This window comes from Natator depressus, chromosome 2, assembly GCF_965152275.1.
Source record: "Natator depressus isolate rNatDep1 chromosome 2, rNatDep2.hap1, whole genome shotgun sequence".
Classification (NCBI taxonomy): Eukaryota; Metazoa; Chordata; order Testudines; family Cheloniidae; genus Natator; species Natator depressus.
Window position 1 is genome coordinate 225,906,469 of NC_134235.1, and position 18,875 is coordinate 225,925,343.

An 18,875-nucleotide genomic window follows, 5' to 3' on the forward strand; every position below is an offset into this window, starting at 1 on the left:
ACCTCTCTCTGAAGATTACGGGGTCCTTGTTCCCAGGCAGACATCTGCATGAAATTATCCAAACAGTAATCTCAATAAAAACAAGGCTGATTAAACAGAGAAAATAGAATTAAAACAAAATTAACAGTTTGCTTAACACATCTAGCTTTGCTCTTCTCATAAGCTAACCTCCCCAGATTTTCCACCAGCATATCCATGAGGCGTTGCTTTATAAATCTTCAGAAAAGACAGATAATCGATTAAAAAATACTCCAACCTCAAACACTTTAGTCCAATGCCAGAGCAAAATTATGATTTTATTAATCATTTGTATTGTCATAGTACCAAGGAGCCAACTAGGTTGGGTCTCTGTTTTGCTGGGTATGATACAAACATATAGTAACATTCCATTTGATTTAGAATACAACATATCCATGTCACTATAATAACTTTGAAATAACTTTTTTACTTGAGAATGTTTAAAATCTAGCACCTCTTGAAAGTACTGAGGTGTAACACTCACACCCTGATAATCCAACATAAGCAGATCATATGAAAAAAATTATATTTTTATATTTATTTATAAAATATATATTCCAACAGACAAACAGACAGAAACTGAGAGCATTTCACTGATAGTCATTGCAATTTGCAAAACCTCCCTTTTCGTGGTGTTTCAGCCAGAAATTACATGGGATTGAGGTGCAAACTGAATGTCTCATTCTGAATAAGTGATCATTTGCAGGTCTGTGAGAGTGGCATGTTGTATCCAGTTTTGAAATCCAGTAGACAATTTCACTTTATGAAAGAGTGAACTAAGTGTGTGTGCAATTTTAGGTAAAAATAAATGCACTTCACTTCAAATAGCCTTTGATGTTATGCCGCCAGTCCATGTGAGCCTGATTCTTGAAATAATCAAGTAGTGAGCAAATATCTTTGTGTTCATTTGCACTTTCTCAAAAGGTTTATTATTTACCACAATACAAAAAAAAATTTCCAGATCAATTGCCAGAAACAGTTTTGTGCTAAAAAATCACACCAAAATAGATCTTTATTTAGATGTTCCATCAGCCAAACTCCTCAGAGCCAATGAGTGGCATCATCTGATATCTTAGTAATGAATTCACCTTGGTATATTCTAATTGTTAAAGCTGTAACACAGCTCTCTTGTCCCACCCCGGTTATCCTATTACAGGAAAAGAGCAGCATTCATCAGTAGCTCTTTGGGGGCAGGGTCTGTTTCTTAATGTGTGTTTGTACAGCACTCTAGCACGATGGGGCCCCAACTTTATTTGGGTTCTCTAGGCACTATGATCATAACAGTAATAATTAGCAGGGAGGAGTTAAACCAGAGTTGTCATGAGGCTGCAGAAAGATTTGGGATTTCCAGAGAAGGGGACTGGTTGGGCATGCTTGTCACTAGGGTATCTAGGAAGGTTTGGCAAGTGTGTGTGTCTGTGTGTGTGTGTGTGTGTGTTTGTGTGTGTGTGGTCTGAGATGGGGTGGAATAGGTGTATGTTACCATTCACTGGTCCTCTCCATGGGTCTTGCCTCCCCCTCTAGACTATTCATTCTTCCTTCCAATATTTCTTCCATGCCTCCTCCTCCACCCTCTGTTATCACCACTGTCTTTGAAGAACCCCAGCTCCACCTTCCTTAACCATGATCTTCGAGGCCAGCTGCATTACACCCATGCCTCACCTTGGCATGATGCCTCACACTTGAATTGTTGGACTATCTGGTGCACAATGGAGTTTGGAATACTCCAAATCCCAGAACATATGAAACTGGAATTTGGACAGCCCCAAATTCAACCACACACGAGCAAGAGTTCAAATGCGAGGCATCATGGCAGGGGCCAGCACAAGGCAGATGGGACCCAAGCTCACCTTTAAGGTAGGGAGAGTGGTGGTTTGAGAAATAGATACTACTGCATGGTGGTGTACCGCTGACTGTTGAAATGATACAAGACATCACTGGAGAAACTGTCCACCATGGATAGTGAAGTCCTCCTTCCAGGGAAAATCTTATTGTTGAATTGCTAAAAGCCTGTCTTAATTAGACCAAATTAATCTACTTGTAATTGCCCTAGAAGTTTCTCCAAACTCACAGGGAACCTATCAATTTGATTTTGCAACTTGTTAGCCAATTATGTACCAAAAGGTTTAGAAGAGCCCATTAAGGGCCGGGACACACTACTATTGTGATTCTGAATATGCTTGTAGCTGATTATGTTTAAACAAGAAAGAGTATTCCGTGTGTTCCTTGATATGAAAAATTCTGAACTTTATCCTCCAGAGGAGAATTACCCTGACCTTCCTCACTGCTACCACCAGAACAAAGATAGTTTGTTTTACCTGAGCAATTGAGCCATTGTAAATGTTTTGAAAATGGGATATTAAGAGAGCTTGCTTGATCAAAAAGTGTTTGTTGCTTAAAAAAAATGTACTTGGAAGGTTGTATAATTACACATTGTGTGTTACTCTTATTTCATGAATATGTTTATGTAAAATGTAGCTACTGATTGGTGCAAAGTCATTTCCATGTCTTTTAGGAGCTGACACCGCTGTGAAGCTCACAACAACCTTGTCATGTGCCAAAGTCAAAAGTGAATTTTATTTCTATAATAGTCCTTTAGACTTTTGATTGAATTTTTTTACAACAATCAATATTAAGAAGTCAAGTGAAGGAAAGTGACAACAGTACATAGTGAGTGCCATCTGAGGGCTTGTCTTCACTACCAGGGTAAGTCAACCTAAGTTACACTACTCTAGCTGCGTGAATAACGTAGCTGGAGTCAACGTAGCTTAGGTTGACTTATCCTGGTATCTTGACTGCGCTGCACTGATGGGAGACATTCTCTGGTTGACTTACCTTACTCTTCTTGGGGAGCTGGAGTACCGGACTGGAGAGTGCTCTGCAGTCAATCACCCTGGTAATGAAGCCCTAAGAGATAGTAGCCTGAGTGCTCCATCACGCTAAGGCCCTTTACACCACTCTGTAAAGAAGTCCTAAAGTGAGGTTAGCTATAACTGACCTCCATTTTAAGGCCCATTTACACTGCTAGTGCAATGCTATTCTGGAGAAAAGAGACTACTGTGGCATATCAGATGCCGTTGTGTGATAGCTGGTGGCAATACTGGCTTTGCTGTGGTGGCCACTGTATTTTAGAAGCAATGTTTGTATGGAAGTGAAGTGTTTGGAATAAAGCTGTAGTGATTACTGACACCTTACAAGCACTTTGAGCAGGGGGTTGGACTAGCTGACCTCCTGAGGTCTCCTCCGACCCTAATCTTCTATGATTCTATGAAAATGAGAGATGTTTGCCATTAGGTTATCCTAGGATCAAATATTACCAATATATCAATATCAATATACTCTCTTCTAGTAAAGAGAGTAAGAGTGATTTGTCAAGGGAGAAAGCCACTGTAAAGGAAAAAAGAGTAAGTGCATTCAAAAGGAATCAGACCTATTTAAAACCAGGCAATGGGTCATGTTATTCATATTCCACAGAGCTGTTAATGTACTGTGCTACATCTCTGGTTTAATGGTAAAGATTTAAGTCTTTTAGTGAATTATGTCCATGTAAGGTGCTGCTTGTCTCCAGCCCATGAAGGACCCACTGCCACACCAAGAGTTTCTTTTCTAGGCAGTTTTATGTTCCAAACACAGGCAAAAACCTCACAAAAAACAGTTCCTTAGCCCACCCATAGGACTTTCCCCTTTGTCCCTTTCAGTCCCTCCTGATTCAGGACCTACTTCAGGACTTCTTCCAGGCTATTTTAACTGAGCACCACTTCCCAGGGCTTTCTCCTGGAGGTCTTTTCCCCCAGCAGGTTCCTACTGCCTCCCCTCGCAGGGGATGCTGGCAGCCCCTCACAGGGCACTCCCTGCTCCCCAACTAACACCCTGGCTCTTTATAACCCCCAGTTCTGCCCCATCTTCTTAATTGGCCAAACTGGGAGCACCTGTTCTGGCATAAGGGAGCTGGACCTACTTCATTTAAAGCAGACAGTCACCCTGAGACAGTTCAATAACCTTCAAGTTTCCCCTGCTTCCATGAAGAACGTACAGGTAACATAACTTGGAGCTATTGTTAATTCTAGTACTAGCAAAACCCTTTCAAAAGAACAATGACTTTCATAGATAGACATCACTATCTCAAACCTTTTTTAGAAAAAAGTGGTTCTTTTAGAGATGAATTTGCATTCAGATCTGAACATTCCCAATATGTTCAGTCCACCTCTAGTAATGTCTTTTGTTTGCAACAGAGCTAGGCCCAAGGTAGTGGCTGAATAGCAAAAGTGGCTTTAGGAGGGTTTAAGGAATAAATTTGTAAAATATGTATGTGTTAATAATATATACATCTGTTATCAGACCCTTGGCCTATGTGTAAATATATATTTGGGTCTGATAAGATACATTATTGCACTCACTATCTAGCTAGCTACCTATCTACTTATCTATCATGGCTTATGCTCTTAAGTATGAAGTAGTATTCAAAGAACATTTTCATTCATTTTAAGGTAGTGGACAACATTTTTTGTATGTCAACTCATCTGCCCAGCAGGAAGGAAATAGAGCAAGGATAATTACTACAAAACTCTTCCCAGCCAGCCTTGGAGTGTGTAGAGTCCGGTTCTGGTTCTGGCTGTGTGATTCCAAGCAAACAGGAACTTTAAAGGTAAGAGAAAAAGTATTTCTATTTAAATATCTGATATCTATATTTGTGTTTCTCGTGTTTTGAATGGTTTAAATTTCAAACATTATATTAGCTTTGTTTAATCTCGGCTTGGTTGCCGGTTCTTTACCCAATCTTTCTGTATTGACAAGATCAACACTGACAACTCTGCTTTAGTCCTAATTTCATTGGAAATGCCATTAGTACATATGTGAGTCTCACTGTCAGAGACTCGTCCGGTCATTGCAACCAATCTTACTGAACAGCAACACTTTTCTGCTTTGCATGCTTCTGTCCTCAACATACAGTAAGTGCTATTTCCAGGTTATATAACACACTAATCCTGAAATGTGCTATACACAGTTAAAAAGAAAAACATTGTTTTAAAAATATGAATTTTAATGCTCATGAAGGGTAATAGATTAAAAGTTCTGGACGTAAACTATTTACTCATAGAACAGATGCAAGGTGGAGAGTGATAGTGCAAGCTTCCATGAAAATGTCTTGGCAGTGTTTTTCAAGCCTACCTAATGCTCCTACCTCTAAGGGTAATAGGGTGAGTCTTTTTGCCCTCTCTCCTGAGCTGGCTTATAAAAATGCTAGTTGTCATGTGTCTATAAACTGGCTTGTGATCATCAGCTCATTTCACATAATCCACTGAACAAATAACGTCTCAGATAGTAATGTGTTTACTGACCCAAGCCAAATTTGTGTTTGTGTGTTTGTCAGTTTGGAAATGTGAAAATAGAGATTATGTCAGTCATATTACATGTGACATGAAACAAAATTCAATACAGATTAATTTAGCTGTCTAAAACGTGTTAGAAGGAGGAAAGATGGTCATGTTGACTTGGAATCTGGAAGGCAACAGGCCAGTGTTCTAAAACTGATTCATTCTGGCACCACCTTCCTTTTGACCTTGAGCAAGTCACATAGGCCCAAAGGTATTTGGGTTCCTAACTTCCCTTGAAATCAATATTCCTTTGAGGATCTGGGCCTTCATGTCTCTATGTCTTGGTTCCAGATCTGTAGAATAGGAATTATACTACTTCATTTTTCTACCTTTTTACTGTCTTATTTAGACTGTTAGCTCTTCAGGGCAGAGGACTGTCTCTTACTATGTTTATTCACAATGTATAGGTATTGGGGTGCTGATTTCAACTGGGGCCTCTAGGCGCCACCAAATAATAAATAATAATAACCCCCAGTATACTATGTAATATCCAATCAGTAGAAGCGTCAAATAATTAAAAATCAGTGCATTCAACTGAGCATTTATACCAAGCATTAAACAAAAACATTTCTCAAAGCTGTACAGTCTCCAGGGATACTAGTTTCAGATATTCAGCTTGAACTTCTAAGAAATTCTTATACAGAAATGTTACAGTTCTGTAATTCTGAACAACTTTTTAAACTTCTGCTCTCCTTCTTATTTTACCACTTACACACACACACACACGCTCCTTTATGTTTTGCTTAGTAAAGTTAATTGAGAAAAAGAGTTGTAGGTAAAGGTCAGCAATTTCTGTGCTTTGTGAATATCCAGATTATATTAAGGTAAAAGGCAAATAGTGTTTACTTCTGAATATTTTATTCAAGTATTTTGATTTTACATTTTTAGGCTGGGGTTTGTTTAATTATGTGTCTCCTGACCATTACAGTGTGCAAGACCCAGATTTTACTTTTATTTTTATAGAGAACTTCTGTTGGACTGAAGTTTTCAGTCATGTAAGCATTACTAAATGTTTAGGGCTTGTCTTCATTACCGGGGAGATCAGCAATGCAGCGGGTGTCGATTTAGCGGGCCTAGTGAAAACCTGCTAAATCGATGGCAGAGCCCTCTCCAGTCAACTCCAGTACCCCAGCTCCCCAAGAAGAGTAAGATAATTTGATAAGGGGGAGTGTCTCCCATCGATGTAGCACCAGTCAAGACACCGGGGTAAGTCGACCTAAGCTACATCGACTCCAGCTACATCATTCACGTAGCTGGAGTAGCATAACTTAGATCGACTTGCCCTGGTAATGAAGACAAGCCCTTAGAAGTAAATTGTATGTCAAAATATATGGCCTATGAGTCAGGTAGCAGGTGGCCACTTAAAACTTGCATTTCTGTGATCATTTATTAAACTACATTAGTTAGACTTTTAGGCCACAATTCTACAAAGGGATCCATAAACATGAACTTTTACTCCTGCACAGGAGTACGGTTGTGTGCTTTATCTCCTTCAGGATTAGGCCTTCCATGTGGGAGCACATAACAGTAAAATTCATAACAGACAGAACTAGTCCGCCAGAAATTATACACATATTTTCTTTCTCCTGAAAAAGTTGCACACTGAAGACAATGTATCCTTGATTGTGTCCTTCCCTCGTGCCATCTAATAGGTGACCTGATTCAGCAGCAAGCTTTTTTTTTTTTTTTTTTAAGAGGCAAAGGATATTAACTATAATCACTCAGGGAAAAAAAATCAAACAATCACTGTGAACAGCTAAGTGAAAACCTCTGCTCAGTTTGCAGTGGAGGCAAAAAAAAGCAAACCATCTTAGGATGTCTGCAAAATGAGAGAGAATATTATAATGCTATTATGAGAGTTGACGGTACATCCACCACCTGGAGTGTTCTGCTCTGTTCTGATTACTCTATCTCATAGGATATAGTCCAGAGATGGGAGTTTAAAGTGACTCAAGTCATGGAGATACTCCAGAAGAAGACAGACTTAAAAGACTGGGACTGTGGTTTAGAGAGGAGATTTGTTAGAGGCATACAAAATAGTGAATGGTAAAGAGAGGCACACTGGGTGATCCTGTTTACCCCTTTATAGTACAAGAAAATTCAATGGAAGTGAAAAGGGAAAATTGAAAACAGACACATTTTTACACAATGCATAGTTAACTTGTGGAACTTATTGCCAAAATATTTCATTTCACTGAGGAGAAGAACTTAGGTAGTATTAAAAATTATTAATTAGATGTTTATAAAGGTAATTGCATTAGATAGGATAAAACATTTATAAGGGAGATGAGCCCTCATACTTCAGGGTATTAGCCAACTGCTATCTTCAACTACCAGGAGTTCTACAGTATGTTACAGTCAGGGAAGCAAGGAAGAGGCCTAGACCTTCAGATGGGTTACAGCTATCTCAGTCTAAGCAAGTTGTTCCATAATTGTCCAGTATGGGGTTTCTTTCATCTTCCTCTTAAATATGTGGTAGTAGACATTGAGAGAGAAACAATTCTGGACTAGACAGACCACTGGTCTAAGCAAGTATGGCAATTTCTCTGTTCACTGGAGTAGTTTCAGGTCAATTCAGTTAAATTACAATACTTTACCCGTGCAAATAAAAACAATGCATTTCTTTGTAGATTTGGATAGCTATTTACCCAAGTTTATGCAGAGCAGGAGAGAACTTGGATAAACCAACATATTAAGCACAATCTCTCATAAAACAGCTGGCTTCTCTTTTAAAGTTTTTTCTTCAGTCCTTTGTGCTCCATATGAGTCTATCTGTATGGAGAGGAGTAAAGCAATTACAGTTTCACTATTCAACTTTCTTCCTCTTCAGCTTTTCTTCCACACATTGTCATACCATGGAGAGTTAAAACTAAATTAATTCCCCATATGACAGTAGTTTCAATATTTCAACTTTCTGGCTTGTTCAGGCAGTTAATATTAGCAGAGGTTGCTATGAACCAGGATACAGTAAATTCACTAAAAATGACCAGTGGGTTTTGCATTACTATTGTTATTTTAAAAAATTAACAGACATTGGATAACAACTTTTTACAATGTATTTTCAATGTTATAGTGGGTGGTGGACAATGTAATCAGCGAACTTTGCTTAATTAATTCATGTGCTTACTTTGGCAAATCAGATGTTCTACACTACATTATATTCAGGGAAGTAAGGAAGAGGCTAGGCCTTCAGAAGGGCAGAACCTGAATCCGATTCCCACTGTGAACGCCAAATATAATTTTATATCAGTTCCTGCCATTCTTGTTCATTCTGTATACTGGCACATCTTGTATTAGTGTTTTAATGGTCCCACTTCTCGCAGTCTGGCAGGAGGCACTGCTTTAAATCATGTTGATTCAGCATGAGGAGGAAAGGTATTCTACCAGTTACAGTGGAACAAAAGACATGTGTAGTCTGAAGACATGAACTTGCAAGGATGTGGTACAAAACGACATGTCATCATTCTCTATTAAAGTCAACAGGTGTCTTTCTCAATTAAAACTGGGTTGTGGCTCACAATAAAATGAACATGTGTGGTTGCCTTTCACAAGACTCGGGTTCTCCTAGTTCCATGACTGGAGAATACAGTGCATATGGTGGGAATAATCAGATTCTATAAAATTAGTTCATAGTCACCTGAGAGCACACTTCTTGCTATGCAACCTATAGATCTGCCCGGTTCACAGATATACAGAAAATCACGTAATTAATACAGACCCTTCCATCATGACAACTGTTAGTCAAGTAAGATCAATCAGGTAAGATAATATGTTATTTAAAATATATATATATTTAAAAGCCATCAAGAAGGCATGGAAGAGCCTTGTGTGCTGCAGCAGCTGGTGCCAAAAGTAAGAGTAGCAGTTTACATTCACTTGACTTTCAAAAGTATGTGCCCCTCTCCCAAAAATTTATAGTTGGTGAAAAAAGAATTAGCAAACCACTGCCAGGCAATGCACGCTTCAGAGAATTAAAACTGAGTCAAAATTGTAAAACAAAGAAATGGGATTTGTTAAAGAATTCAGTTCCCACACCAGAATACAAATGAACCAGGTGCAAAGGCACCTTGCAGAAGAACTAAGAGTCACAGAGCAGAGCCTCACTGACACATTCATCTCACAGATCTACAAATGGTAGAGTCCTTCAAAAAACCCAATGTACTATGTATTAATAGACATCTTCAGTTTCAAGCATTTCATAAGGAATTTTTGCAACTTGATTTCTCTCAAGAATAGTAAAAGGCCAATATGGATCCACCAGGAACCCCTTTTTGATTTTCAGGTCATTAAAGAAACCTACAAAAAGTAGAAACAGGGACAAATTGCTAAGGAGGAATAGAAAAGAAAAACACATGTGTATAGGAACAAAATCAGAAAAGCTAATTCACAAAATGAGTTACACTTAGTAAGGAACATAAAAGGCAATAAGAAGAGATTATTTAAATACATTAGAAGCAAGAGTAAGATGACAGAAAGTGTAGATTTTCTAGTTAGCGAGGAAGGAGAGCGAATCATTGACGACATCTAGGTGTTTAATGCTATTTTGCTTGTCTTCACTGAAAAAGTTAATGATGACCAGATACTCAACATAATTAATATTATCAACAAGGGGGGAAGGAACACAAACCAAAGTAGGGAAAGAACAGGTTAAAGAATATTTAGATAAGTTAGATATACTCAAGTTGGGAGGACCTGTTGAATTTCATCCTAGGGTACCAAAGAAACTAGCAGAAACAATCTCAGAACCATTAGCAATAATTTTTGAGAACTCTTGGAAGATGTGTGATGTCCCAGAAGATTGGAGAAGGGCAGTGTGAAATGTGGTCTAGATGAAAGTACTATAAGATGGGTGCACAACTGATTGAAAGACCAGCCTCAAAGAATAATTATCAGTGATTTGCTGTCAAACAGGGATGCCATAGTGGGGTCCTGCAGGGATCAGTCCTAGGTCTGGTACTATTCAATATATTTCATTAATGGCTTGAATAATGGAGTGGAGAGTATACTTATAAAATTTGCAGATGATACCAAGTAGGGAGAGGATGTAAGCACTTTGGAGAACAGGATTAGAATTTAAAATGACCTTGACAAATTGGAGTATTGGTCTGAATTCAACAAGATGAAATTCAATAAAGACAAGCAGAAAGTACTTCTCATAGGAAGGAAAAATCAAATGCATAACTACAAAATTGGGAATAAACAATGTGATGCAGCTGTAAAAAAGGCTAACTTCATTTTGGGGTGTATTAACAGGAGAGTTGTATGTACAACAAGGGAAGTGATTGTCCTGTTAGACTCAGCACTGGTGAGGCCTCAGTTGGAATATTGTGTCCAATTCTGGATGCCATATTTTAGGGAATATGTGGACAAATGGAAGAGAGTTCAGAAGAAATCAACAAAAATGAAGAAAGGTTTAGAAAACCTGACCTATAAGGGGAAAAAAATGGGCATGTTTAGTCTTGAGAAAAGAAGACTGACGGGGGACCTGATTAGTCTTCACATATGTTAAGGGCTGCTATAAAAAGGACTGTAATCAATTGTTCTCCATGTCCACTGAAGGTAGGACAAGACGTAATGGGCTTGAGCAAGGGAGATTTAGGTTAGATATTGCGAAAAACATTCTAACTATGAGGGTAGTTAAGCTCTGGAATAGGCTTCCAAGGGACGTTGTGGAATCCCCATCATTGGAAGTTTTTAAAAACAGGCTAGACCAACACCTATGACGGATGGTCTAGATTTACTTATTTGTGCCTCTGCACTGGGGGTTGGACTAGATGACCTCTGGAGGTCCCTTCAAGCCTTATATTTCTATGATTATATCAGCCAAGGAGCAGAATTTGCATTGTTGTTCTGAAAGTTAGTACATATCCTGCCTGTCAACAAACTGAAATTTAGAAAGAGGTAGCTGGAAGAAGAAAGAGATTACAAACAAAAACCATAAAGAAACTGAAAGTATAAAAATACCTGATCATTAAAAATTCCCTTCAGCCCTAGATGTGGAAATATACTTAGTCTGACAATTAGAAAGTACAGTCCTGGGAAAAAGATAAATGACTAAATCCCAGAAATGCTATGGGGAACAACCAACACATTTTTTACCTTCTGGTCATCCCTCGCTACCCAAGTGGGCCTTTTTCCCCCCCCCTTCAGAAGAATTCTTTGTCATAGAAGCCTTTTTATATTTAGTTTCCCTCATCTATTCATGAAGACGTGTGTGTGTGTATATTTTTATATAAGAAATAATACACACATGCACTTCAGTTTTGTTTGGTGTCTCTTTTGTTCTAGTCAAATCAGTCCATTGCTAGAAATGAAAGATATTCATTGACATACTCTGTCATGACAGTGGGGGTGGCAAACCTATCCAGTGAAATGATTGCTGAATCTATGAGTATGAAGTCTGTTCCTCAGGGAATAACACCACATCATTTTTCACCCTATTGGTTATCATTTCTTTTCTTAAATTGCCCTCAGAGGAAAGCTCTAAGATCCTTCCACCAAGCACTCTTTCACCTTCAGTGAGTACCTGACTTTTTCAACTGATGCTTGACAAGAACAGCTGCGTGAAGGAGTTGTTCCTCCCCTATGTAGAGGCTTCTAAGCAGGTGGGAGTTACCACTGGTTCTGCCCATTTCAATCTCATTGAAGCATGCCCCTAACATGGATATTTACTTCCATTCTTCAGCCAGCTTTTCATTGATCTAAAGATGACTAAAACGTAGACACCTGCAGAGAGCTGCTGGAAGCAGTGACTGACTCTGTTTCACTAGATATCTGCTTTGATAACATTTTGTCTCAATATTCTTATGCAGTAAAGCTCAAAGAAAGTATCTGGTTTAAGGTCCTGGTTGGTTTTTAACTCAATTATCCAACTGAATTGGTTGGGGGACATGACGGTCAAGTGACTTATTGAAGGTTATGCAATTAATCAACCTGGATTTAAGCCCAGAATTTTCTTGGATTTCATTTCTTTTGCTTTTCTTTATATTTCATTGCCATATCAGGGACCCTAGGTTGGGAAATGAACTCTGGAGTGGTGGAATATCAGTCCCAAAGGTGATACACACAATTTCTGGCAATCTGAGATGCCAAAAATATAATGCTTCAGTGCCTCCTGCTGGTCAGCTGATGGAGTAAAATTGCTTTAAAAAAATCACAGTATATCAAGACTTATTGGGCTCTTCTGTTGTGTTTGAGTGGCACTGGTTCAGTAGCTTTGTTTTGCTGCAAATTCATTCCATGTAGTTTGTTTTAATATTTGATTTTGTTTTACACTGACATTTATCACTAAGTTTATACGAGCCAATTTGCCATCTCTGAGTGCAGTGCAAATTGCATCACTGGGTGCAATTTTTTGTAAGTGTTTGTAATAGATGCCAGATTGAAACCACTGGGTGCTGCAGTCCTCTGTTTATACATCTAAAAGCTTCACATACTCTCACACCTCATTTCAGACAGAGAGGGACCAGCTTGAGGGATTGAGAGGTCAATTGAACCTCTGTGCTGAGTATTTCCTTTGACGTAAATGGATTTTGGATCAGCTTCTATGCTGTCCAAGGCTGGCAGCAGGGTTTCCCAATTAATAACTTCTGACTGCATTTTCTGTTATGTGAACTCTTGTTTACTAGAAACTGGATTGAGACCACCACGGCCACTCTACAAGATTTGGTCATTACCAACCAAGTAATGAGCCACAGCAGAAAGGCTCCGTATTACATAGCCAGTCGGCTGAGCCCTCAAACTTTGTTCGGTTGACCTAACTAGCTGTACTTCTCTGTAGTTTCATGCTGATTACATTTTATTTCCTGGGTTTCGTTGTCAATAGGTGTACACTGCTGAAGAACATGGAATGGATATTCTGATGTGGTCTTCAAGTGGAAATAAAGGAAGCAGGTGGACATATGCAAATGTGGTTCTCTCTAGCAACAGTCCTTTCAGAGTCACATTTGAAATTGAGGTGGGAGGGAATGAGCTCACAGAAGTTGCTCTTGACGATATTTCTTTCACCCTGGAATGTATGGATGCAGGTATGTGATTATACAAATACAGTGAAACACAATCAGAAATGAGGTGTTTACCATTTTACAATGGTGAGTTTATGTTGTGATACTAATATGTTCCAAAATAACTGAAGTAGCCAGTAAAAAGTATTTAAAGAGATCATCATTTTAAAAGTCAGCATTTTCTAGTCATTGCAACCTTGGTATCTAAAAACCCACAGTTAAGAATATATTCCTGTGAAGAATATAGAGAAAAACTGTGAGATCTCAGATACCACTGCATGGATTTTTTTTTTTAAAGAAAAGCACAGTACTATTCCCATTTTACAACATCCATCAGAATGTAGAATGGAAAACAAACTTTTAGTCTGACCACAATACAGGACAGTGTGTCTCTGCATTGGAGAAGAAAACTGGGTGGTAGGAGGTAAAGGGGAAATTTCTCCTTTCTGATCCATGTGGCAGATTTTGATTTAGTCCTTTGGCTTTCTCTATGTGTTTGGATTTCCCATTGCCATCAAAAAATTTCCACCCATATAGGAAGAGAAGAATATCTGAATAAAGATATTTGTCATGTGGATCTCTGAGGACAATTCTGCCCTAAAACTAACTTTTGAATAAACCTGTAATTATAGCAGCCCCCGACAGTATCAATATAATTGAAGGCCTGTTAGGGTTTTATTCTGAACCCTATTTGAGAGGGATTTATCACTGCTGCACTGTAACAATTCTCTCCAGGATGAAAACAATCAGACAAGGTTTTAGCTTGGGATGGAATAGTTTTATGAGCACAGAAGTCACTCACAATTATTTTAAAAAGTAAATGGTTTGTTCTTTTATCTTTACTCTCTTCATAAACTATCTCAGCAACATAACAAATTTACCATGCTGCCTCGCTCTTTGAGAATTTATGATCTTGAACTTCTACTACAAAAGCTTTGTGATTTGAACTGTGCAAAAAAAAATGGCTTACATCCTAAAGCCCTACAATACTATTTATTATGCCAGTGTACTGTATCATACAATACAATATCAAAAGAAAAAGTATATGCAAGATACCGTACTACCTCTTTTTCAGCCACTAACGTCTATGGAGATTTTCAGCACAAATAGCAAGTACCTTTATTCACACATGTACACCATTGTTTGCATGCAAATAATGGTATTTCATGAAGTTCAGTCATTCCTTAAACATTTATGTGAATGAAAAACAGTTTGTCATGAGTGTTTGTTGATAAATAACCAATACGGATTGGATATGGCAAAATTAAAAAAAAGATACAGATTTGTATGAAAATGTTCTGGAATAATTTTTTCCACTGTTCACAGAGCTCTAATAGTGACCCAGAATTGTTCAGACAGCATCTAGGAAACACAGCCCATGTGCGAATTACTTGTATCACACTGTTTAAAACACTGCCTCTATTGTCAGTGATGATAAAACCAGTCTCTAGGGAGATAAGCCACATGCTGGTTTGTACTTGAAGTTTTGATGATGCAGTATGTTCTCACTTATGTGAGATTTGCTAAATCTAGAAATACAAAGTGCAGCTTTTTTCTGAAAGGTGCAGTTCAGGCAAAGGCTATTATTAGAATGACTTCCGATGAGCTCTGATATGCTCACATGGTCAAGTGCTTGTCCTAGATTTTTTATGTCAACAAACTCATTCTCTCAAGAATCATTTAAGAACTTTAACTGAATGTTGGAATTACCCGGTATAGTGAGGAGGGTCACATCAGAGGGTTTTTAAGTGATATATTTTTGTACTTGTGACTAATTGTAATACCCCACAGTCCCTGTTTAAACCTCCTGAAATCTATAGATTGTCTTCTGTCTTAGTTCACTTCCATAACTCCGATTGACTTCACAGGGAGTCAAACGTGTTAACTCAAGAAAAAAAAATCTCTAGTTAAACAGGCATAGTTGTCTTTTCAAATGATGATAATTTAAGAAATAAGATAACTCGAGTGGTACAGTACCATTTTCTGACTGTTCTCTGATTTTTCCAAAGGTTTCCTGGTTACAGAATATTTTCAGGCAGATAGCAATTTCTGGTTTATTCTTTATTAAAAACATGGCTTGATGATTAATAGACCTCTGTGAATAGTCGGTATTCATAGCTATTGAGTTAGGCTGGTTAGTTGTGATTGGTCAGGTAAGTCACAAGGTATTGTACTTGTTCTCCGAATTGGACGAGCACCAGTCTGTCAATGCAAATACTTTTACTTGCATATTTAAAATTTGGTTTCCACAAATATTTGTTCTTGAAGTTTTGACTTTGGCTGTCTCCAAAACATTCATACCAGAAAGAGCGATTGCACAGATGTTTGCTGATAAAAAACACAAAACAAGGAATAAGTATGGCTGAAGCAAAAAGAATTAGTCACATGTAATCACCATAGGACCTCCCATAGGAATTTGTGAGAGGTCTCTCACATGAGGCAGACACACACACAGTCTAAACGATTAGAATCTTTATGAGCCGTCTTATGTAACTAATAAACTAATAAAGAGAGTTGTGGTCTAAACTTTATATCCCTGGTCTCACTCTGGCTCCTGAACTAGAGAAGCTGCAACATACTCATGGCTGCCTGACTGTGCTAGAAAGCACGACATGTCAGAAGTGACCACATTGTGCATGAAGCAAGACGTGGCTGCTTTTGTCAGGAATACAGTGGATTAGAAAATAGTGCAAACTGCTGCATAGAGGAAGAAACTGCAAGCTATAGACCACCAGGAGCCAACCAAAAAGTACAGAGTACTGAGACCCAGAACATAGTCAGTACACACAAATGAAACCAAAACTAACACAGTAAAAGAGAAAACAGGTTTTTTTAATAAGAAAAAATGAACATAAAGGGTTGCAAGCCACCCACACCTTCATCTTTCCTTGGTTATACTGCTGAAAATTGGAGGAGAGGGGGACAATGACTCCACATCTATATGACAGCCTCAGGAGCCTGTAAAAAAGAGGAGGACATAAAAGAAGCCATTTTGTTGCACACAGTGGGAGAGGAGACTCTGGAAGTGCATAACACATTCTTACAGCTGCCAACTGAAAATAGTCCCATTTGGGGTCAGGTCTTAACAATGCTTAGGAACTATTTAACCCTAAGAATAATGTGATGTTCAAATGATACCTATTCTGGTCTCACCTACACCTAGGAGAAGAGAAGATAGACAAGTATGTCACAGAGACAAAAAGTAAGACGTGAGTTTGGAAATATTAAAAATGACATGCTCAGAGACAACACTGTGTTCAGTGTCACTGATAAAGGACTAAAGGAAAGATTGTTGAGGGAGACTGATTTGGGCTTGTAAAAAGAATAGACATTTGCAGACCCTCTCAAACCATAAAGACACAAATAGAGGTCAAGTCTGGGCCACATTCTGACAAATTTATACAGGCTTTTACACAAAAGTACGGACAAGACCCAGTCACATGAGAATCACAGCAAAGCAAACTCACCAACAACTCACACAAAGAAACAATACACAAGCTGTGTGGTAAGATACACCCACCCAGAGTCTGCCCAGCCTTTACAGTAACGTCACAAGTGTGGACAATTAAATCACTATTCTTCTATGTGCAGAGCAACAAACATACCCAAAAGACATAGCCACAAATCTCTGGCTGAACTAGAACGTGAGCAATCCCTTGTAGATATAGAATCCCAGGGTAATAGAAATTATATAACACACACTCAGCAGTGAATACATTCACTGAATATAAAGAATGGACCTGCATGATACAGGAGATGAAGCTAATGTTTTATCAGTTCACCTTTTGAAAAAGATACCAGGTCCCATCAGAATAAAGCCATCTAATGTTGCACAGCGTATGGCAATTCCAGAATAGACTCTGAAAGAGAAGTCACGCTAACAGCAGCGATGGCCAAGGCTAAGGTCAGTCTTCAGTTCTTCATCACTAAGGCATTACAACATCACAGTTAGGCAAAGAAGCTTACACGCAGCTACCTAATACACAGAATAGGCATGCTTCTCACCAAAGCACCAACACAAAAGAAAAATTGATTGCACAATACCCAAAAGACCTTAGAGAACTAGGAGAGTTCCATGAGGAGCATCACATAAATACAGACCCATCAGTCACCCCATCATACACACCTGCAGAAATATCCCCTTTGCAGTGACAGACAGACTCAGAGATGCATTCAGGCTATTAGAAAAGGGCTATACGAAAAGTGAACTGACCCACTCCATGGATTACCATCTTGGTCTTAATTGAAAAGAAAAATGGCACGATTAGGATGTGTTTGGATCCCAGAGACCTTAATAAGGCTATACTGGGACAGAATTACTCCATCCCCAGCTGTTCAATGCTAACTATCTGGTAAATGCATATCCACTATTTCAGATGAGCAAGATGGATATTGGCAAGTGTTGTGATAATTGGGCCTACAAATTTACACTGACTTTTTAGAGTTGAACTCACAGTTAGGGTAGGTTCTTAAGATGTTACAATAACCTATAACAACAAATGTTGATGGGAAAAGGTACAAAAGGGAGATAGACTGAATTAGTCCAAACAAAAAGTCCAACTGATATAACTCAAGGACTGTGTTAAGATCAAGCCTCATAAACAAGAAGAAGGTGGAATTAGAAATCAGTGACTCAAAACTGGTGTGTCAGAAACCAGGCCTAATTGGTGGACAAAATGATGAGGGGATGGGCTGTTCCACCCACCATTCCCCTGGTGAGTCCTTAATGAAAGGCTTTGAGAAGAAAAATTGGGTACTGGAGTGAGCTTCACCATCAGGGCTACACCCCCACCATCTCCTGCACCTCCAGGCTTTCATCATCTTGACCTTGAGAGATGTCCTGACCAGATCCGGCCAGAGAGAGGGACCCAGATGACATCTCCACCTCTACTGGCTCCAGCTGAATGCCAAAGACCACCTGGGATGAAACGGGATTGGACTTTAACAACAACAGCTCCAACCCATCTCAATTAACCTCTTTTCTTTTCCCCAAAAGGACAGTTATTGCCATCTTTGATAACATCTAAGAGACTGTCAAACAACGGGGTGGTTCCTTACAAAAACTCTCTTCAGCCAAAAGAAAAGAGAACAAGAGATGTTATTAAAATGGACACCTTGATTAATACTTTTCATGTCAAATACTTTAACTGTTTTTCGTTCTTTTCTGTATTTAAGACAAGGTTAAAATTATTTTAATGGAATGTTTGCCTGGTACTAAGCAGGCTGAACTCTCTGTATACCACATCCTGGACATTGTTTAATATTAAACAGTAACTAAGTTATGTTAACACCTTCAGCCCATATATCCTTTCTAAATTAATTCAACATGTCACATTAGATTAGGAGTCATCTGAACTGTGCACTTTGAATACAGCTGAGGGAAGATACAATTTTCTCCATCCACCTTTTGGAATAAAGTCAGCTAGTGAAGAGTTTCAACAAAAGAATAATGAAATATCTGGAGATATTGCAGGCATCC

At 38.6% G+C, this 18,875-nt stretch overlaps 1 protein-coding gene across 1 annotated transcript in view; it reads left to right on the top strand.

The window, feature by feature from the left end:
• Window positions 1-18,875, top strand: part of MALRD1 (MAM and LDL receptor class A domain containing 1) — a 450,886-nt gene that overhangs the window by 342,657 nt on the left and 89,354 nt on the right. The window contains 2 exon segments of the mRNA XM_074946044.1: window positions 4,506-4,663; window positions 13,219-13,420. Coding sequence (XP_074802145.1) covers window positions 4,506-4,663; window positions 13,219-13,420 — 360 coding nt within the window.